Source organism: Rhipicephalus sanguineus, chromosome 11 (assembly GCF_013339695.2).
Source record: "Rhipicephalus sanguineus isolate Rsan-2018 chromosome 11, BIME_Rsan_1.4, whole genome shotgun sequence".
Classification (NCBI taxonomy): Eukaryota; Metazoa; Arthropoda; class Arachnida; order Ixodida; family Ixodidae; genus Rhipicephalus; species Rhipicephalus sanguineus.
Window position 1 is genome coordinate 43,719,937 of NC_051186.1, and position 19,634 is coordinate 43,739,570.

At 45.1% G+C, this 19,634-nt stretch overlaps 1 protein-coding gene across 1 annotated transcript; it reads right to left on the minus strand.

Annotated features, from left to right (window-relative positions):
• Positions 1-1,001: 1,001 nt before the first annotated feature.
• LOC119374791 (UBX domain-containing protein 1-B) lies at positions 1,002-19,024 on the minus strand. Its single transcript, XM_037644974.2, has 10 exons — positions 18,782-19,024; positions 18,638-18,691; positions 18,416-18,516; positions 14,984-15,101; positions 12,813-12,944; positions 8,368-8,487; positions 5,287-5,358; positions 4,163-4,316; positions 3,006-3,186; positions 1,002-1,220 (listed from the first exon to the last, which is right to left on the minus strand). The coding sequence occupies exons 1-10, from the start codon at positions 18,832-18,834 to the stop codon at positions 1,177-1,179; spliced, it is 1,029 nt and encodes a 342-aa protein (XP_037500902.1). The 5' UTR covers positions 18,835-19,024; the 3' UTR covers positions 1,002-1,176.
• Positions 19,025-19,634: the final 610 nt, after the last annotated feature.

Consider the following 19,634-nt stretch of genomic DNA (forward strand, 5'->3'; position numbering starts at 1 on the left):
TTGCAACCACTTACAGAATGGCGGGTGAGAAGATCGAGGCACCCTACAACCTACAACTGTCACGCTGTTGACGCTGTGGAATGCGTATGCCTCAACGTTTCTAGAACTTCTTTTAGTTGCCAAACTCCTCGCCTCTGCCGTACTGTGAAAGCGGCGCGCTGTCGACTTCTCGCACAGGTGGCGCTACCTCAGCAACAGGCTCTACGTAGCAGACGACGAAGCATGAACGAAGGCGGTGAACAGCTTCGTAACACAGTGGTGACAATAGGCAGTTTTAGAATAGCGTATGCTAAGTTAGCGTTCGCGGCCCGCTATTTCCGTCACTTATCGGGAGCCCGCAAGCGGTTAGCATACGACGCATGCGCAGTTGCGCGAAAACCTAACGCAAAGCTTTGCGTACACTGCTCTAAAACTGCCTAATGAGTGACTTTTCCGTTTAGGTAATGGTGTTAAAAGGCACGATTGTCAGCAAAAATATTTGAGACCGGGTCTGCTCGTGTTCCGTGTAACGCGAATCACAGTAGGCACCGTGAGAACGGTTGGCGCTGCTTCTCTCGTCATGTTCATTGCTGCAAGCATTATCGTTGACCCCTGGCTAAGTGGAACCTTGAAATACTAAGAGAGGGTGGTTCTAGAAACGTTGTTGTGCACTGCCAGCGCGATCGCGAGTGGGTGGTTCGCCAGAAAGTTGCGGAGCGTGCGTGGTCGCAAAAAATTAACCTAAAGCGACCCTCCCGCAAGACATCGGGATCTGGGAGTGGCACTCGCACCGGTTCCATCCCTTTTCTATACGTTTCCGGCCTTCGTGTTTCATGCTCCACATAGAAAGAAGTGCGTAGTTGAGATCTGATCCGCCAGATGCCGCAACGAGCCCCCCCCCCCCCAATCCGACGGGATTCTTGGATGCAATTGTTGTTTAGACTAAGTTCTACTAATTACATAACTCTAATTTTAACTTATGATAGTTACGTAATTATGGAGTTATGTAAAGGTCAGGAACGTGTAGGAAAACACGCCCGTCTTGCTTCCCAAAGCACGACGGGAACTGGAAGTTTATTGCGCACAGCACAGTCGGCATTAATATACAAGTCTCTGTAGGCCAGCACACTGCACCAGCACACACACGGCTTCCAAAGCTGCTTGCCCTGTAGTCGTCTCAGTTGAACACCAGTTAAGTCACTTTGCTTTCGTTAAGATGATGACTGCAGATGGGACGAGGCCTGGACAAAAACAGGAGACAAAAGAAATATTAGGAGAAACTATGGTTTGTTCATTGTCCAGTTAATCCTCGTCATAAGTAAGATGTATGCAACACGAAAATAGCTTTGTCACATGCAATATATTTAGTATAAACACTCCATTATATTGGATAATTCATTATATCCATGTTCATTATATTGAAGTTCAATTCAAAGAGTAGAAGTAAAGGCTAACAAATGTGAAAAACAACTAACACAAACCATGCGGCAAGTTCATGGGATCAGTTACCTTATTTGCTCAAATCCAGGCCGGCCCTGATTTAAGCTAAAGACCTTAAGTCCAAAGAACGAAAAAAAAAAAGAACTTACCTACAAAATAGGCAGAAAAAAAAAAGAGCACAGCACTTGCGAAATGCAAACAGCATTTATAGATGATCCTGGATACATCGAGCAACGAAGGGAATCGCAAGATAATTTGATAATTCTAAATACAAAATATGCCTAAGCGAACCTTGTATCAAAATTTCGTGCATGGATATAGGAGCCGGCGCGCGTCTGCACTTTAGCTTTGCTTGCGGTACGGTTTAGGTGTCCACCGAAAAGCGAAGGCAGGTTAGCGATTGGGAAGGCGATACGAACACGGTCCGATTACGCTGTCACGTTCTGCTCTTGAAAGCAAAGCTCAAGCGTCTTCCAAGCTTTTTTTGTTGCTTGCATCTTTTGTCATGAATCACAAAAGAGCTTTGAACAATGGCAACTCATCCGTCAATGCATGCTGAGGCCATCGTGACACTCCCCCTGAATCTGCTCATAAGAGACACCTCTCCGTCACGGCCAAAGCCATGCTACAAACAATAACTTAATAGATTATTCATCGTGCTCTACAGCAATTGGGAAATGCACAGCGTAAATACTGGGTCTAATGGTACCCACTGAAGAAACAAAAATAATACAAGAAAATTCAGCCAGTTCCACGCTGTGATAACCATTGGACAGCGAAGCTGTAAGCGAGCGAGTGTATGTGAATGGCTAGCGAGATCACGTGGTTTAGGAAGTCGCCACTAGATTTGAAGTGTGCGCGATTACACCTCATTGCTCAAAGCAAGGTCAAGTGACCTGTGGGCTCAGGCAATGACTAGAACAAAGAAGGTAACAGCACGAATGGAACAAGGACGACAAAGGAACGAAGACCACAGGACAAGCGCTGACTGCCAACTGAATGTTTATTTCAAGAACTACTTTCTTTGTTCTAATTATGAACCAACTAGCCCTCACCAAGTTGTTACAGGCAATGACGTTTCAGCTAGCGCTTCGAGTCACGTGATTTATAGCGAGATCATGTGACCTGTGGGCTCAGGCAGTGGCGTTTCAGCGAACACCTTGCATCGCGTAATTTGCCGCCCACACAGCCGGAATCCGGCTGAGTATGTTCTCCCTGTTATCTAAATGGCCCTCCCATGTGCCCACGTGCCTTGCCTTGGTTTCTTACAATTAAAGTAAGGCTTGAAGGAAAGTGCAAACTGCTTTTCCTGTATTCTGTACTGAAAGTGCCACTAGGTTATGCCTTTGTCTTAATTTTGAGAAAATATTTAAATGAAGCGCCCGTTGAATATGTTCTGCTTTTCAATTGTGTTACAATTGTCGACACAACCTATTCATTCATGTGCTTCCCACAAATTCATATTATGCAAGTGTGGATGTGAATATGACATGCGCCTTCGGACCATGAGGGCTTGGTTTCAAGCTATGCCTCGCCAAGGAAACTTATTTTATTTATTTCTTCATTACTCACACAAGTGCACTCACCTAAAGCGCTAAGGGGCTTGCCGTAGTCCTCATCGGTGAACACTTTCCGCGGGAAGTTGGTCATGAGGGTGAACGGAAGGTCGCCGTCCGTCCTGTTCAGCTCAACAAAGAGTCGGACCGCTGCCAGCTCTTCTTGCGCCCCAAAGGTTTGCGTCAATGTCTGCCCATTTGTCAGGCGTATCTGAAAGGAAGACCACACGCTGTTCTGAAAACAGCTTAGGGGTGCAATTTTGAACGCATTCTGTGATAGAACATTCTATCGCGCCGCATGGGATTGATCGAGGCTCGTTTGACAGTCAGATGTGAGAACAGCAACCGGGAAAGGCAGTGCTGTCAATCATTTTGTCATCTGCAAGGCAAAGAATGGGCACAGAACGGACAGAGGCACCGTTTGGTCCGATAAAACAGATATAGAATGGTGTCCGGACGACTCAAATCGAAGTGCAAGCGCTCAGGCCGTAGAAGCGAATTACCCTTTGTGTCTGGCTTAGTCGAATCTTGCACTGACGGTTGGCAAAAATTAGCCTGCTTTGTGTCTGGCTTAATGCAATCTCGCGCTGACGGTTTGCAAGAATGACCATCAGCACTACCACCAAACGTCTCGTGAAATTGCAACATCACCTAGCGCCCAATCAAGACATTAACACAAACAAATTGTTAGTCACCGCGCTCTTCAACTTCAAGTTTTCAAAAACAATGCCCCCAAATATTGATATTCAGTAATAAACATTTCTTCATGCGTTGAAAACATTTCCGATTCATTATACGGTCCCCCATGAGACGATAAAAACGTGACGCATTCTTCCGGGGCACTTGCCCTTCGCCTACTGGCTGTTTGCTCCCTCTTGTTCTCGTGTGACATTGCGTTTCATTCCATCACAGAACGAAACAAGATTGCGCTCCAGTTCTCTGCTAAACTTACTATAGTCGGGCTATAGTACGGCTTTACAAGGCAGAGGTGTTTCCACATCGAAGGTGGATCAGTAACTGCTTATAATGTCATCGAATGGGGTTCAGCTTCACGTGGAAATGCGGCATGCAAGTAACGCTGAAGGCTATCTTTCACAAAGAAAGAAGGCGCGAGTTGGAATTGAGCAAGCACTGCAATCAACCACAACGGAGGCACATTTTAAAAAATTAGCAAGCGCACTGTGTACCTGAAGCTTGCACTGGTCGTACTCTTTCTTTGGCTCCACAGCTACGACCGGAGCGGCAGGCTTGGCCACAGCGGCTGGAGGGGCCCCTCCTCCCATGTTGAATTTCTCTCTCCTCTCCATCTTGTCCCTTTCGATGTCCTCAAGAACTTTTTTCCTATTTGAATGCAATTAAGAATAAATTAATGCCAAACTTAGTACATGGTTGAACTCAGTGTAATAATAATAATAATAATAATAATAATAATAATAATAATAATAATAATAATAATAATAATAATAATAATAATAATTGGGGTTTAACGTCCCAAAACCACGATATGATCGTGAGAGACACTGTAGTGGAGGGCTCTGGAAATTTCGACCTCCTGGGGTTCTTTAAAACGTGCACCTAAATCTAAGTACACGGGCCTCAAGCACTCTCGCCTTCATCGAAAATGTGGCCGCCGCGGCCGGGATTCGACTCCGTGACCTTCGGTCAGCAGTCGAGCACCATAACCACTAGACCACCATGGTGGGTTGGTTGAACTCAGCGTGAATCGGGTTTCCACTGTATCGTGAGCTGTACCGCTAATCGAAGGGACCTCCGCTAGTTCAAACAGATTTTGAACAGTGAAGCTGTTCCAAGTCGAGCCTGCGCGGTCTGTCTGTCTGGTACGACGCAAGTCACGTGACCAGAGGGGGGAGTGAATAAATAAACAAATAAAACGAAATGGTAATGATGCTTGAAATGAGGCTCAGCCCTCTTAGCCTACCCTCGCATACACTCGTGCTCTTACAGCTTCGTTGTTCAACGGTGTTCACGGCGTAGAACTGGCTGGGTTTTTTTCTATCCCCTTTTGAGTTCGAATTAGCAAGATTTGACCATACTTAAATTCACACTACCGACATACCTCCCCTACATCCCGAGATATCTCGTATTTCACCCACTTGAAACATCTCATAGAGAGTCGTCTACCCAAAAGTTGCGTAACATTGCATGCCGCAAGCTTTGCTTCGATATGAAACCAACTGTCACAAAAGACTTGTTGACTGTCTGTGCTTCTGCCTCAATTCCAGAGACCGCAGAGTGGACCGAAACAGCCACATAAATACTCTCTCGAAGAAGTACACAAGAGATGGCTTACTTTGCCAGCATAGCTTCCATCTTCTCCCTCCTCTTCTCTTCGGCCAACTTGAGCATCTCCTGTTCCTCGATCCTGGCATGTCGCAAAAAAGCAAGATCACGAAGCATCAGTGCCATTAAAATCAACTTCTCCACTGTAACGCGCCAGAACACCAACATGACTGCGAAGCATGCCAAGGTGGAGAACTCCTGGTTAATTTCAACCACCTGGGCTTCTTTAACCTCTTTTCACTACCACGCAGAGATGTAGGCAAGAAAAAGAGGTGCAGTTTGCAAAAAGCTTATTTCACGTGGTTCTACAGGTGGAAAAGGAAAAAAATATATTGCAACAAAAATTTCATTTTCAAAGGGTGAATATGGGTGCCCATAAATGAGGACTTCAGTTGCAAACATGGCAAGAACGCCGCCAATAAAAGCACCGACAGTGCTTCAAATATTTTTTAAGCCATTCCCAAAGACCAATAGCATAACTTCTGCTCACCTTCCTTTGTATGCACAAAAAATATTAGGGGGAGGAACAAACTTTTATTGAAACCAACAGTTTGGTTGGCTGAGCCTAGGTATCCCACGTGGGGACATCAAGGCCTTGTCTCTCAGACGCCTTGCGGGCCTGCTGGGTCGCATAACAAAAAAAAAAATCAATCGCAAAACTTTAAGTAGTCTGGCCTAAGCAGCCACATGCTGCGTGATCTGCCCACCACCGTTGTGTCTTGTTTGCACACCAGCCGCTAAAGTTGACTTTGCTCTTGGAGTATGGGTAAAGGACATTCGGAGCAACAAAGGCACGAGTTTTCAACGAGAACGAGCAGTTTGCTGTTGCGTAATTTGCTCAAGAAGCATGTTCACGAATGTGGATGCAGGTAGTGAAGAGGTAAACACTCATCCAAGTCTAAGTACATGAATCCTCTTGTAATAAACAGTGTGTTCAGCTAGGCTAGTCGGTACACCTTAAGAAAAATCCAAAATGGGGTTACAAGAATGAGCAAAGCTCAGGACAGAGTGGAGTTGTACTTTGCCCGTGTTGAAAAGTGGCCGCGGCGGCTGGAAACCGATTTCACATCCTCACGCTTCGCAGCATAACACCTTAGTTACCGTATTTACATGTAAGTCACCCCATTTTATCTAAATCACAAATCCGAAGTTGGGGGGTTGACTTACAATCGAAACCACAACTAGTAGTTAAGGCGTGACAAATGAGAAATCAGGCATGCTGTGGCACAGTCACAATATACAGTCACCGACCGATAAATCGGACACCGATAATTCGGACATGCTCGGTAATTCGGACAGTCGCGCGGCGCCGCCGATGATCCCATGGAAGTAATGTGTAAAGACGACCGATACTTTGGACAGCTGCGAGATCTACATTCGATAATCTGGACCCTGTCCGAGACTGTCGTGCACGCCGAATCGCCAGCCATTATCTCCTACGGCACCCATACCATACAAAGTATGGCCTCAGAGATCGAAACGAAAGCTAATTGGTGATCTATGAGGCTTTATTTCGATCGCTACTTTATGCCTCAGAGATTTGTGATTGGAAATGCCGATCCTGGAGGCACTGGTCAACTGTGGGAAATCGTATCGACATCGCGAACATCCTAAATTCCGGTTCCTGTATCCCCGCGCAGCGCTGCTATCGCCGCCATTCTGTCGAATGCGTCTGCAGTAAAGCGTTTTGCGTGCACGTTCATTTTTATCTTGAGACTTGCTTTATTTTACGCTCTGCTGTCTCAAAAGATCTGAGTTAAATGGCGCCAACAGTGCCCTCGCAGCCAGCACCGAAGGCCGCGCCGACGACAACGAAACGCGGCAGGTACAGTCAACTGCCGATTTTCCGGACATGCTCGAAAATTCGGACGCTTTCACGGCACCGTCACCAGCCCCATAGACGTCAATGGTCAAGAACGTCGGAAATTTCGGACGCTAAACTCTTCGGCGTCCGATTTTTCGGACTTTCTGCCCAAATTGCAGGTCCGAAAGGCAATAATTGAAGCCCCCACCTCTGCCACGTCTATCATCTCGTAGGTTCGAACCAGCGCTTTCACGAGTCGACCTGTTTGCGACAGTAGCAGAGTCCGAAAGTCAGCTTTGTCGCGATGCCGAAGTGTTGTGGGGTGAAGCGGACCGGAACTTCAAAGGGGCCGCTATCACGGCGCCGCGCGGCGGTGTCTTTATGGATAAGCAGTGGAAATGTATGGAGGCGTGATGGCGGCAGGTGGCAAACGTGCCAGTACGGCTCAGTCGCTGACAAGCCTTACGATAAGCATCTTCAGTCAACTGCTGGATAGTGCATGTGGCCCGGTGCAGTTGCATGCGTAGTGCACGCATTTAATAGGCGAGAACCCAGACGCGCCGCGCTGCCATTCATGCTGCCTCTTTGTGCGGCCGCTAAGTGCGTCGCACAGACGCGTTGCCTTCACGAACGAAACCAGCTCGTCATCGTACAGCGATCACATCACACTGGCGGAGATACAGGCGGACTTCATTGCACGCAAGCAGAAGTGCGGGCGGCAACGCATTGACAACTTTTTTCGGGCACCACGTGTAGCACGTGCTACACGTGCACCACGTGTAGCATACAATTTATTCCGCGTGTTTGTTTTGAAAAACTCCTTTTTTTTTTCGACTTTTATGAAGCCGCTGTTCTTCGTCAGGAGTGCTGCTGCAGATTGGAAGGGCGGCTCTTCCGTCAACAATTTACACTTAAAAAAGAATGATGCGCACAGCTTTTATCGAAGTGCCGATCGTTGATGAAAGAGCTGCTGTCTCAATCAGCAGCGTCAATCCTGACGACGAACAGCAGCTCAGCGGCGATCTGTTCAGGGGCACTTCAAGTCCAGCGGGGCCTGGGCACCGAAGTTCATTAAGAGGGCTGGCATGTGCAGTCAGTCGATCAGACTGTGTGAATAAATTTCCATTATAAAATGCACTCGTGTTTCTTTTTGTGCGATTCTGAGGGGGGGTTGTTCGACCTACATTCAAGTTGACATGCAACCGTGTAAATACGGTACCTAAGCTTCTACGACAGGCGCTGGATGTTTCTAGGAAAGTAAAGGCAGAAAGCAATGGCAGAGCTTACTTTTGCCGGGTTGTGGCAACTTCCTGGCCAAACTTCCGGCGCTCCTTTTCTCGCTCGATGGCTTCTTTCTTTTCCTTCTCCTCTCGTTCTAGCCGCCGTTGCCGTATCTTCTCTTCCAGCCTGGACAGTGACGAAGAACGAGACAAAACTTTTGGAGTAGTACTCAAACTGCCATGTGCTGCCAAGTTAACTGAATAAGAATACAAGAGAAAAAAAAAACACTCTTAAAGCAATGCGCACAATAAAGAAACTGGAGGCAACCCTAATCTGACTTGGATGTCTGGCAGTGGTATTCGCACCTCGCTGTTCGTGTGCCTGGGTGTATTCTTTGGGTTAACATTGCGTGTCATCATGCTGGCGAAGCGGATCTCAGAGGCCACGTAGAAAGAAACACGTAGTTGAGATCTGCTCCGCCAGGTGCCGCAACAACTCCGGATACTCGCAAGAAAGCCGTCTGCTCTTTCAATGAACTCGTTCAATTAATTTTCAGTAATTATCCTGACAGTTAATTAGCCCTTATCCTTTATGTAAATTCATGCTCTTATGAATATGTACCTAATGTAACGCTTAACTTGAACCAGAGCTATCGATTTTGTACCAGTTTTATTTTTGTAGAAGGCTTTTTCTGGATATTCGGAAAACCAAAACTAAGTGCTCGACCGGAAGTGCTTGGAAGAGGAAAAAAAGTGTTACTCAGAGCTCGTGCCGCTAAAAGTTTACGGAACTGCGGTTGTTCACAGTTATACTCAACAGATCGTGAAAAATGATATTGTTACAGGTGGTTTTGATTGTACGTACAAATGCAGAACAGACAAAAAAAAAAAAATAAGTGCATCACAAAATTTCAATGCATGCAGAAGACAAGGACACAGTTCAGGAGACAAACGAGCCTGTGTGTTCTGTGACACTGCGGTTTTGTTTTCTCACAATAATGAGTTAATACGTAAATTGCTGAGGCGTTCCACATAAAAGAACTGCACAGATAGATGTATCAGTGAACCTTCAACTGTAGTCAGTGACAAGGAATTTGCATTCTTCATAAAGCTGTGCGAGTAGCAAAACTTTAGGTGCGAAGTGAATTTGAATATTAAAGTGTGAGTGCGATTTGTATCAAATATTTTTCGAATAATTGTCAAATACTTGTCGAATATTTTTTGAATACTTCAAAACGAAATTACAAAAAAATGTTGTACAGGATCCCTAAGCATACAGCAGACTCTCGTTAAATGGAACCTGACAAGACCAGGAAAATATGTTCCGTTTAACAGGACTTCCGTTTACTGAGAGATGAACAGGGGTGCAGAATACAAGCCCGAAACCAATCATATGAGAGGCAGCTGTTCCATTTAAGCAGCTGTTCCATTTAAGAGAGTTTCATTTACTGAGAGTCTCCTGTATTCTTATGAGTAGGAACATGAGAGTGTTTCTTTTGGCTAGGCTGATGAAGCGCTGAAGGGGTGCTGCTAATTGGTGTTCACTTGTTGCCTTATAAAGAATGAGGCAATGAAGAGGCCAAATTGTGTTTATTTACGCCATTTGGTACAACTAAAGTGGTGTTGACAATGCTTTACACATGAAAGGAAAACACACTATTTCCTCAACCTCTCCTCCTTCTCCAACTTCTCTGGAGGCCGAAGTGATATGGCGGACAAGGGCACATTCCCTTTGAGTTGGGAGTCATCTGCTGCACGGATTTCCCTCTCCTACTCCGCGACTGCGAGTGATTTCTGCGACAGTTGTTGGTGTTGGCGTCAGCTCCGGTTGGAAAGGTCACGTGTTTTCCGCACACGGCTTTTGCAAACCTGGCCAAGTAACGCTTTTGCGTTAAAATGTAGTGAAAACATGGCCGAAAACAAAAGAATGAATTTTGCACTGTAACCCGCAGACCTGGCAGCAGCCTGCTGTCCACTGTGTGAAAATGAAACTGTGCTGCTAGCTGTCGCATAGTGATGCGGGTGACGTACCGTGTAGTGCTGCTGCGAGCCTGAATAACTTGATATTTTGCTGTTTTTTGGGTGATAATAATGAATTTTATATCACAGGCTGATTTCGCGGAGCCAAGACATGATTCAGAATGCATGTTCCGCAAAATGAGTCAATCGAGTAGGAAACCGAAACCACATTTGCAGCATTAGCAACAGCCGAACGCCAATGGCAGATGTATGGACATCGCCATCACATAATGGAAACGAGCACATTAAAGGAGCTATTCCTGATGTGTCCACCTAGCGAACTGTCCATTTTGGCTGCCGCTGATTGGCTGGAGTTCAGCCAGCAGTGCGCCCCGTTTCCGATTCTTCTTCTGCAACGTCATTTTGACATCACAAAGCTGTCACAACTCTAGACAAATGAGAGGGGCAGAACGCGCTTCAACGCAACGGTGCAGCCTCCAGAGATCCGCTTTTTGCCACGCAAATCTCGGAGGCCGTGCATGAACTCTAATCATGTGATCGCATTAGCCCCCGAAATAGGTTTAATTGCGGCCGCCTGCCTAACGCTCCTGTGAAGGTTGGTACGTATTCCGTGCATCGTTCTCAAGCATTCGGGACAGTTCATATGCAAGGAAAGACATGTAAAGTTTGTATAAGTGTACATTTTGTTCACTTCCTTTCTTCTTACGCTGGGATTGTGTTGAGCGGGTTCGGTGCGTCGACGTTTTCAAGGGCGCAATGACGTCATGGCTCACCGCTTTCTTTAGGAACTGAGGGCGCTCCCCCGAAATGGACATGTCCCCTAGTTGGACACAATGAGAATAGCTCCCTAGAGTTGGTCCCATTAATTCGCATAGGCTCGTTTTGTGCTCAACTACGATCTGTCTGCATGAAATTTGTTCCCAGCGAAGGGGAAATGGTGAAGCGCCCCCCTTTCATTACGAAAGCTCATATCAAAAGAAAGTTATTTCGCACACTGAGGACAGCTATGTCGCATCTATTTTGCGTGCGCGAAACCTGTGTCCGTGAGTGGTGCAAACAAAGGAAGGAAATCAGCTGCATGTCAACTGGTAAAAGTTTCTACAGGTCGAAAATGGGGAAATATCGGGACCTCGATGACAAGCTTGCAGGCGTTCTCAAGCAGCTCCGTGTAGACTGAGCCTATCAAAGTAACAGCCCTTGAAACTGCACGCGATCGAGGCGTACACAGAAGTGACCTTAAACCCAGCAAAAGTGGATCACTGAAGGAATGGAAAAGCCAGCAGAATAAATTTCGCTTTCTATGACGGTACATTACGCTGGCCCTTTTTTTTTTCTTCTGATCGTCAACATAATGGCGTGCCATAGTTTTAAAAGATCCTGTAACATTCTGCGCAGATGCATTTTTATTTACAACTCTTGAAAACTGAAAACTGAGTGCAAGTTACATTCCATTAGTACGGTATAAGCAGATGCACCGTTTTGCACTTTTGCACTGCACTCTTTCTAGTTGGTCCGCAGTGATTGAGTTACCTTGTGTAAAATAGTGTCAGGGTGTAGCGACGGCCGTTAACCTTTCGACAGGTTGAAGTTCGCGAGAAAAGTTGGCTTTACGCGCATCATTCGGAAGTGCTGAGATTTGACTTTAAGCAAATGAAACCGTTATATTTATTTTTTGGAAGTTCAAGTATTTCTAATATAGTAAAATTTCGGTGCAAATCGAATCAAATAGCAAACTCTATTCGAAAAAAATTTGAAGCTTCGAATGTTCGCACGACCCTAATTTTTGAATTCCACATGAGGTTTTTATCAGTTTTTTTTTTATAATTCATGACTCATTTTGCACATGCTCAGTGAAGACTGCTGGTGCTTATATGTTCTGTAATTTCAAAAAAAAAAGAAAAGAAAAAGCTGTGAGTTGAAGGGAAACAATAAATCAATTTAGACCAATAAATTATAGTTTGAAAACTCGTGTCATTTTTACCACTACAGGTTTATTAACACCTAAGAAAGTCAATGTCAAAAAGTCTCACTTTTAAATTTCTCACCGGGATTTTTGATGTTGACGCCACAAATTTCAGTGTTTTTTCGTGTTTTGGACAGAGTGGCTCAATGAAATTTCCTGAAACTATGTATATCAAGTCTCTGGCTCCCTCAGAAAACAATGTAGTTCATTTTTACCAATTAGGAACTACATAGGCCCCAGTAGATACCATCAAAATCTATGACATCAGAGAGACTGGTGCTGGAACTTCAAGGTGGTGTCGCCACCCGCATTTTCTTTTTTCGCTTCTTCTCTCTTACCAAGCGTCTTCTCACAGCCAACACCCGGTGTTTTTGGTATCGTGTGAGAGTAATTTACTAACATGAGAAAAATGATTTTTACTCTTTAGTGTCCCTTTTATGCACTTGTGTGTCTCCTACACTGTGTCCTTGTCTTTTTTGCGCCCTGAAATTTCACGATGAAGATGAACTAACTCATCCAACTTTTAGTTTCACTACACTAAAGGAAGCAAGCAAGCAAACTAGGCCTACTTTTTAGCTTGTTCTTTTTTCTCCTCTTCAGTCAGAGGCTTGACTTCCTCCGTGGACTCGGCGAAATTCTGGTGTTTGGTCTTGCTGGCGTGAAACTCTGCCTCGGGCCCACTCCTGAAGAGCTTGCCACAGCTTTAAGAAGAGCGGAACAAGCGACGGTTTCACAGAATGCCACACACTGCACCTCAGGCTACAGAGTGGAAGTTTCGGTCAACTTGGCTCACTTGCAACTTCTGATAAATACCGCAAGCTTCAGGGGAGACCCGACATCAGAAACATGTTTTCTGTTTTTGAGCTGACTTTCATGAAACTTTCAGGGCTTAGGTATATTTTTATGTGCCGATTTCAAACATACAATTATTTTTCTAATGGAATATGTGGTTTTCAAAATATTAAATAATTTTTGTATTGCTAGGAGCAAGATTTATTTCCATACTGTGAGAGTTATGAAGCAAATCAGCATATGCCAATAACCTGAAGTAAATACTGTTTGCAGAAAAACAGGAATGGGTGTTCTAAACCTATTTTAACAAAAGTTATGATATATTGATCATTTGCAAGTGGGTCAATGTCAAGCTGGTATTTTGCTCACGAAAGTTCAACGTACCATAACATTTCCTCAAATGGACCTAGAACATCCATTCTTGTTTTACTGCATACAGTATTCATTCCAGGTTACTGTGATGCACCGATTTGCTTCATAACTCTCGCGGTTTAGAAATTAATCTTGCTGCTAACAAGGTACATGAAACATTTGATATTTTAAAAACTGCAAATTGTACTAGAAAAAGAACTATATATTTGAAATCGGGATATAAAAATACTCAAGCTGCAAAAGTTTCATAAAAATCTGCTCTAAAATAAAGACATGCATCTAAAGCAAAGGTCTCCCCTTAACAACGGACAAAAACTCGAAATCGGAAGCAGCACCGACAAATGTTCCGAGGCCCCAACTGTCTGACTTCAGAGTTTTCTTTCTTCGAATTTCTTACTGTGCACTGCATTCTATTTCCGCAATCATTCAGTGGAAATTTCATGCTATGTATACTCGATTTAATACCACCTATAGTTCATGTGAACACATCAGTGGTGCCTGGCACCACGAGACTGCCCCACCAAGTTCTGGCGACTCAACTTTCGCATTTGAAGCCATGTATCATTCAGTCCGTGTTTTGAGCTGGACGCAATAAAGGTTAACACAATTGATCAGTCGTACAACTTTAAAATAATTCATGATCCTTAGTGTAACTACTGGACTGACAGCTGTCCAATAAAGAAAGAAAGTTAAAGAAAATTGAAGCAAACAATTCACGTAAGTAGTCCTTTTAACTAGCCATACATACAAAAGCTTTTACATTTAAGTGCTATCAACAGCCTTCTCTATTACTCCAGCAAGTTGCTTTATTTACACTACTACATGACACTAATATATTAGATTGTCAAACAGGGCCATTGTCAAACTGGGAATGTTGCTGAAGCCAACATTCCAACATTCCTTGTTCGACTACTTCAAGCTTACATACACGTTACCCTGGACTCGCACAGCAAAGCTGTATGTGGCTAGCTTCTGGCGGATCGCGTCCGTAGACATAAGACGCACATCACAATAATTTTCAGCGCCCCTCATGCATCACCCCCTCACCACCACTGATGCCTCTATCACAAGTGTCGCGATACTCAACAACGGTGCTTTCCGCCAATCGTTGTACCCTTTGTCTCGTGACGTAGAGATCACACTAGCATGGCTACACTCAAACCTCGTTATAACAAAGTCGCACCTGACACGAAAATAAGTTCGTTATATCCAAAAATTCGTTATAAACGTATATTTGTAACACTGGATCTATGACAAGACTATTCTTCATTTATTTCATTATAACCGATAATTCGTTATATCCGAGTTCGTTATATCGAGGTTTGAGTGTACATATTCAGTGGTTACCGTTTGCATTCGCTATGGGACAGACTCATGTCGTTTGCTCGGAGGAAGAAAAGCGGGGATCGAAGGAGCACCAACACGCACAGAAACGCGAATGGACGCGAAAACGACATGAAGTCGCTGCCGCGGAACGTGCAGCCATAGCTGCTGGCTTCCATCTTCACAGTAGTGGAAGGGCTCAGATTTTTTTCCCTTGTATTCAACTACACAATGTACTACTTGTTCTACTTACTCCTCACACTTTAAGCTCTTGGCGGATGCTTCCGCAGCTGCTGCAGGTGATCCAGGCGCTGTTTCCTTGCTGCCTTCTCCAGCTTGGTCTTTATGGGCTGTGGGGTTGCTGGTAGACTCTAAAACACATCATCACAAAGAAGCCAGTGGTCGAAGTGAGCCAGCAAATGTGTATGCCTGTAAACTACAGATACATAAGTCATAATAACAAAGTAACAAGGTTTTTTTTTTCCCGGTCGTAAATAGGTTCAGTTCTGCGATGCCTCTCATGTATAATTGCATCTGAATGCTAGTTTTATATTAAATTACATACTATATATCTACAGCTTTTATTTCCTAGGTGATGCACAAAGTGTTGGCTATAAAGGAGAGCAGGGAGAAGACTCTCTTGCCTTTGTAGTGGAACAAAACGAAAGGTCTACACCTAATGTTATGGCCCTTCCTTAATGTACACATATTCTTCATATTCAGGACTAACATTCTGTGACAGGAGGGCCCAAGGCTTCCTGCAGTAAAGCTAAAGCGTTGGGTGAGTTTGTGAATGGCACTAGGGTTCAAAGTGCCTTCTTGTATTTAGATTTATTCCTAGTGCAAAAAACTTCTTTAATAGGTGATGAAATGTAAACCTAATATTTATTATTTGGATGCACATTTATAACGGTAATCGCACGCCTGAAGTCACAACATCGTAAAGTGATAACTAGCCAGCTAACAAGATAATAAGGCATCAGTTACATTCAAAACTGAAGACCGGTACAGAATATTTCACCTGTAACTAACGCAGGCTACAACTAGATTGCAAAATTCTTTCTTAGGCAGGCCAATAGACCTTATCCACCATTTTGTGTGCCGTGGTGGCCAGCTTGACTGACGGGAACTGCCACCTCAGTGGCAACATGGCCAACACAGCAAGCGCACCAATCCTCCTCACCTGCGCAAATCACACTTGTTTCTCCCGGCATTGAGTCAACACGTGAGCATGTCACCAGATCGCGCCCTGTGCAGCCTCCCAAAGGCAGCCTCTCTGCTACCTCTCCGCCCTAGCTTTCTTCTGTTAAGCACTTTAACGCCTATTGAAATGAAAAACAGCACGAGAAGACAGGACCAAGGAGGGCTGTACGTATTGCCACAGCAGATGCGCATGCAACGTGTCGGTTACATAGAACCTTTGAACACTGGCTTCCAATTTTAGTGCTCAGCAAATGCCTACTTGGTTCATGAACAGTACAGCAAGTGCCCATACTTTATAGTCACCTGTCAATGGAGTTTCTTGAAATGAGACAGCAGCACCAGAGCACACAGCCCAGCGAGTAGAAGCAGCAAAATCGGGCTTGGCAGTGCATTTAAATCATGCATATTTGCAACACCCCAGAGGTGACTACGGCAGCACCCAGAGAGCCTTCATTTGAAAGGTGCATAGAAGAAAGACACTTGAGCGCGTCTCTGTGTTCCGCGAACATCTCATTTTCTTGGTATTCCTGGTGGCTGATTCCAGCGATACTGAGGCAGCAAATAAGAGCCACCTCACACCCTCTGGTCAGTGATGGGAGCTTATGGTTCTTGCAGGAGCTTATGGACTAACCTGTGCCATCATAGTCGTCGTCATAGTAGTAGCAGTAGGAGGCATCACACAGGTCAAGTGACCAGGGGGGGGTTGAATGGAGAAATGACGATGATGATACTTTGCCCAATCGAGTGTAAGCGTGTATTTCAAATCTAGCGGCAGATTTATGACACCCCGTGATTTTACTAGCCAATCATAAACACTCTCACGCTTACAGCTCCACTGTCTGGCGGCTTTCAAGGTGTGGAACTGGCTGAATTTTCCCTCTCTAACAAAATGTAAAAGGGGTACTCACAGAAAATTTCGCGGCTGGGGTAGCCTGCGGGATAGATTCCCGTGAACATGCATATATCATGAACCAAATCTGAACAGTGAGTACAGCTTAGAAGGTAATTATATAAGTTCGCATGCCCGGTCCAACACTATACACCGCACACCATGACATTGAAATCATACAAAGCGACCTGAAGGGGACCCAAAACCTGCCCAAACTTCCGTGACGTCACCACTACAGCCAAGCTCAGAGATGCCCAGCTAAATCATGACGTCATAGTCGCCATGTCGCTTTTGCCACGCTTGCGCCAGCAGGCTACTCTTCGGCGGCTGCTCGCAAGTCCGTGCCTGTAGCGAAAGTGTGGAAGCTTCACAAGAAAGTCTTTGCCACCAGGTGACGATGATGACGGCAACGACATTGCGCTGCACATACCGCATGCTAAAGGCCATGCAGGCAGCGTGGAAGTACGTCAGAGTTCTGTGTGCCGTTTGACATTCTAGATGGTGTTAGTTGCACATGGCAGCTTGTCATTGTCAGAGTTCTTTCTCCCAAACCAGAAGTGAGACTGGTCAGTAATAAACAGACTGTAATTAATTATCTGTTGCAAGCTGCAGCAAGTGATGTGCCTTGTCATACTAATAGGCCTCCAGTAACATATTGCAGCAAAAAATTGACACACCAATATTTTTGTGTCAGAACCCCTTTAAGGCAGCCATATGTATATATATAGGCAGCTTGCAGAGATGTGTGTTCGGCCCACGAGATGCCGAAATCCTTCGACAACATCGTCATCCCAAATACTTACGTCCTCTTTCCTTTATCAAAGATATTTGTGCAGTGTAAGAATACTTGAAATGATTTGCAAGTAATGATGCTGCTACCAGATGTAGTCATCGACGCTGCTGTTTTCTTGACACGTCTTTCAAAATATATTTGCACTAAGGCAGTCAAATGACAATTAAGATTTCTCCAAACGACGTTCTCAACCACACTTGTGCAGAACAGCATGATTCCAAACGTCCATGCAAAATTAATACCGCAGTCTAACATAGGCTACGTTTCAGATTATTGCGGACTTCACATCCGTCGACACAACAAGCCACCGCGTTAGTTCAAGCAGAACTTTTCAATGCAATTTGGCTACGAAGCTGACCTCAGATGTCAATAACGATGTGATATATTTCCTCGTCCTCTTCCACATGTTTATTTAGGTTTGCGTCACCGAATCGTCTTCAAAAAGTTTCACCAGAACGAGTAAATTGCCAACTACACGTTTGATCGGCTTCACTATCGAAAACACCGTCACTAACACGCTGCCGGCCATAGTATAGCTTCCAAAGCTTTCAGAACACAAACTAGGCACCCTGTTCCCCAAACTCGCGACGAATGCTTCGCACTAACCTCTTATTGACGGAAGCCGGCTATTGAGAGTCTCGTACACTAAAACTATACATGTATGGTGCTTTAAAGCATTCATCTCTATGCCTCCACCTATAGCACGGTCGGTGTCTGCGCGCACGATTTCGATTTATTCGCTGTACACGTGATCGAGTTACCATAGCTAGCAAAACCATCGAGTCACAAAGATCAGTCACCTGAGGGCGCGTTCCCGGCCTGTGTCTGTAGTGCAGGCGCCTTCGGCATCGGCTCAGCCGGTTCGGCTGTGTCCATTGGTTCATCCGCGTGCGCCAGAAGCCTGCATAAAGCGAAACGACAACGTGAACGACCGCAAAGCCGGAGGCGTTAGGAAGTGCGCGCACGACGTGTTCTGGAAGCTCTCCACGAACTACTTATTACACTACAAGGAAAACGCTCACCATTCCATGGCGGCTTCGACGTTCTGGTCACCGCAGACCTCCACCGCCTTCTTCCTAGAAGTTTAGAGTGGGCAAAACATGTCAATTAGGACAAGACAACGTGTCACGCCGGTATCGTGAACTAAAGAAACAAACACGACTTACGCTCTCTCCGTGGCGAAGCCCATTTCTTCTAAGATGCTTACTACGGACGACATGACTGAGGCGATCCTGTCCTATATCGGACCCTACGGGTTCTCGCTCCTCTATAAAAAAGGCACAGCGGCGGAATGATTCAGAGAACAAACGCGAAATTAACGCATGAAAATTACAAAAACCCTGCCGACGAGATCTCGATCCTCAAAAGGCTTGACACATCGCGCTGTCGATGCTGCTACCCCGATTCATACTTCGCGCATGAAATCATAACGAGACTATCAAGTTAGAGTAAATTGTATAAGTACAATCGTCTTAATATAAACCTTACTGTTTCCTTCTGAAGAGCAGAGACATTCGTTTAGTTAATAATCACGTATTATTGTCTTTGCGTGGTAAATACAGTTTCGGTTCTTGTTTTCTAGCACGGGGTTCTAACGCCGGGCGCCGGGCTTTTCGCGCGTTTCTGACCCCGGCGCTAAAGCAAACGCGCGAATTTCCAAATCAGTCGATGGCTTGTCGACCTGCCTTCTTTCGTTGGGGCTGGAATACTCGCGGTTACGGGTTACGTGAACGAAACCTGACCGTTTCTCACACGCAACGTCGAATAATTATAATTGAGTGTGTGTGAGTAATTTCGCCCGAGTGAAAATACGGATTTTTGCTTCGAGGCTCGAACTTGGACAGTGTTTTCATCGTGTGGTCGCTGACCGCGCGATGTAAACGTAGTTACGACACAAATAAACAGCCCTGATTCGTGACTTGTTCTGAGTCCGGTTGTTTTTCTTTTACTCGTTTCCTGTGCACCAAATATGACCGTACTTGGGCGCTTCCGATTATGCCATCGCGTGCGAAATAAAAA

Bases quoted from the DNA above. Each gene is read 5' to 3' on its own strand.
- LOC119374791 (XM_037644974.2), bottom strand. From the start codon at position 18,834: ATGTCGTCCGTAGTAAGCATCTTAGAAGAAATGGGCTTCGCCACGGAG. The intron at 18,692-18,781 runs GTAAGTCGTGTT...CTAAACTTCTAG, and splicing joins GGCTTCGCCACGGAGAGAGC to GAAGAAGGCGGTGGAGGTCT. The intron at 12,945-14,983 runs GTAAGTAGAACA...CTCTTCTTAAAG, and splicing joins AAGAGCTTAAAGTGTGAGGA to CTGTGGCAAGCTCTTCAGGA.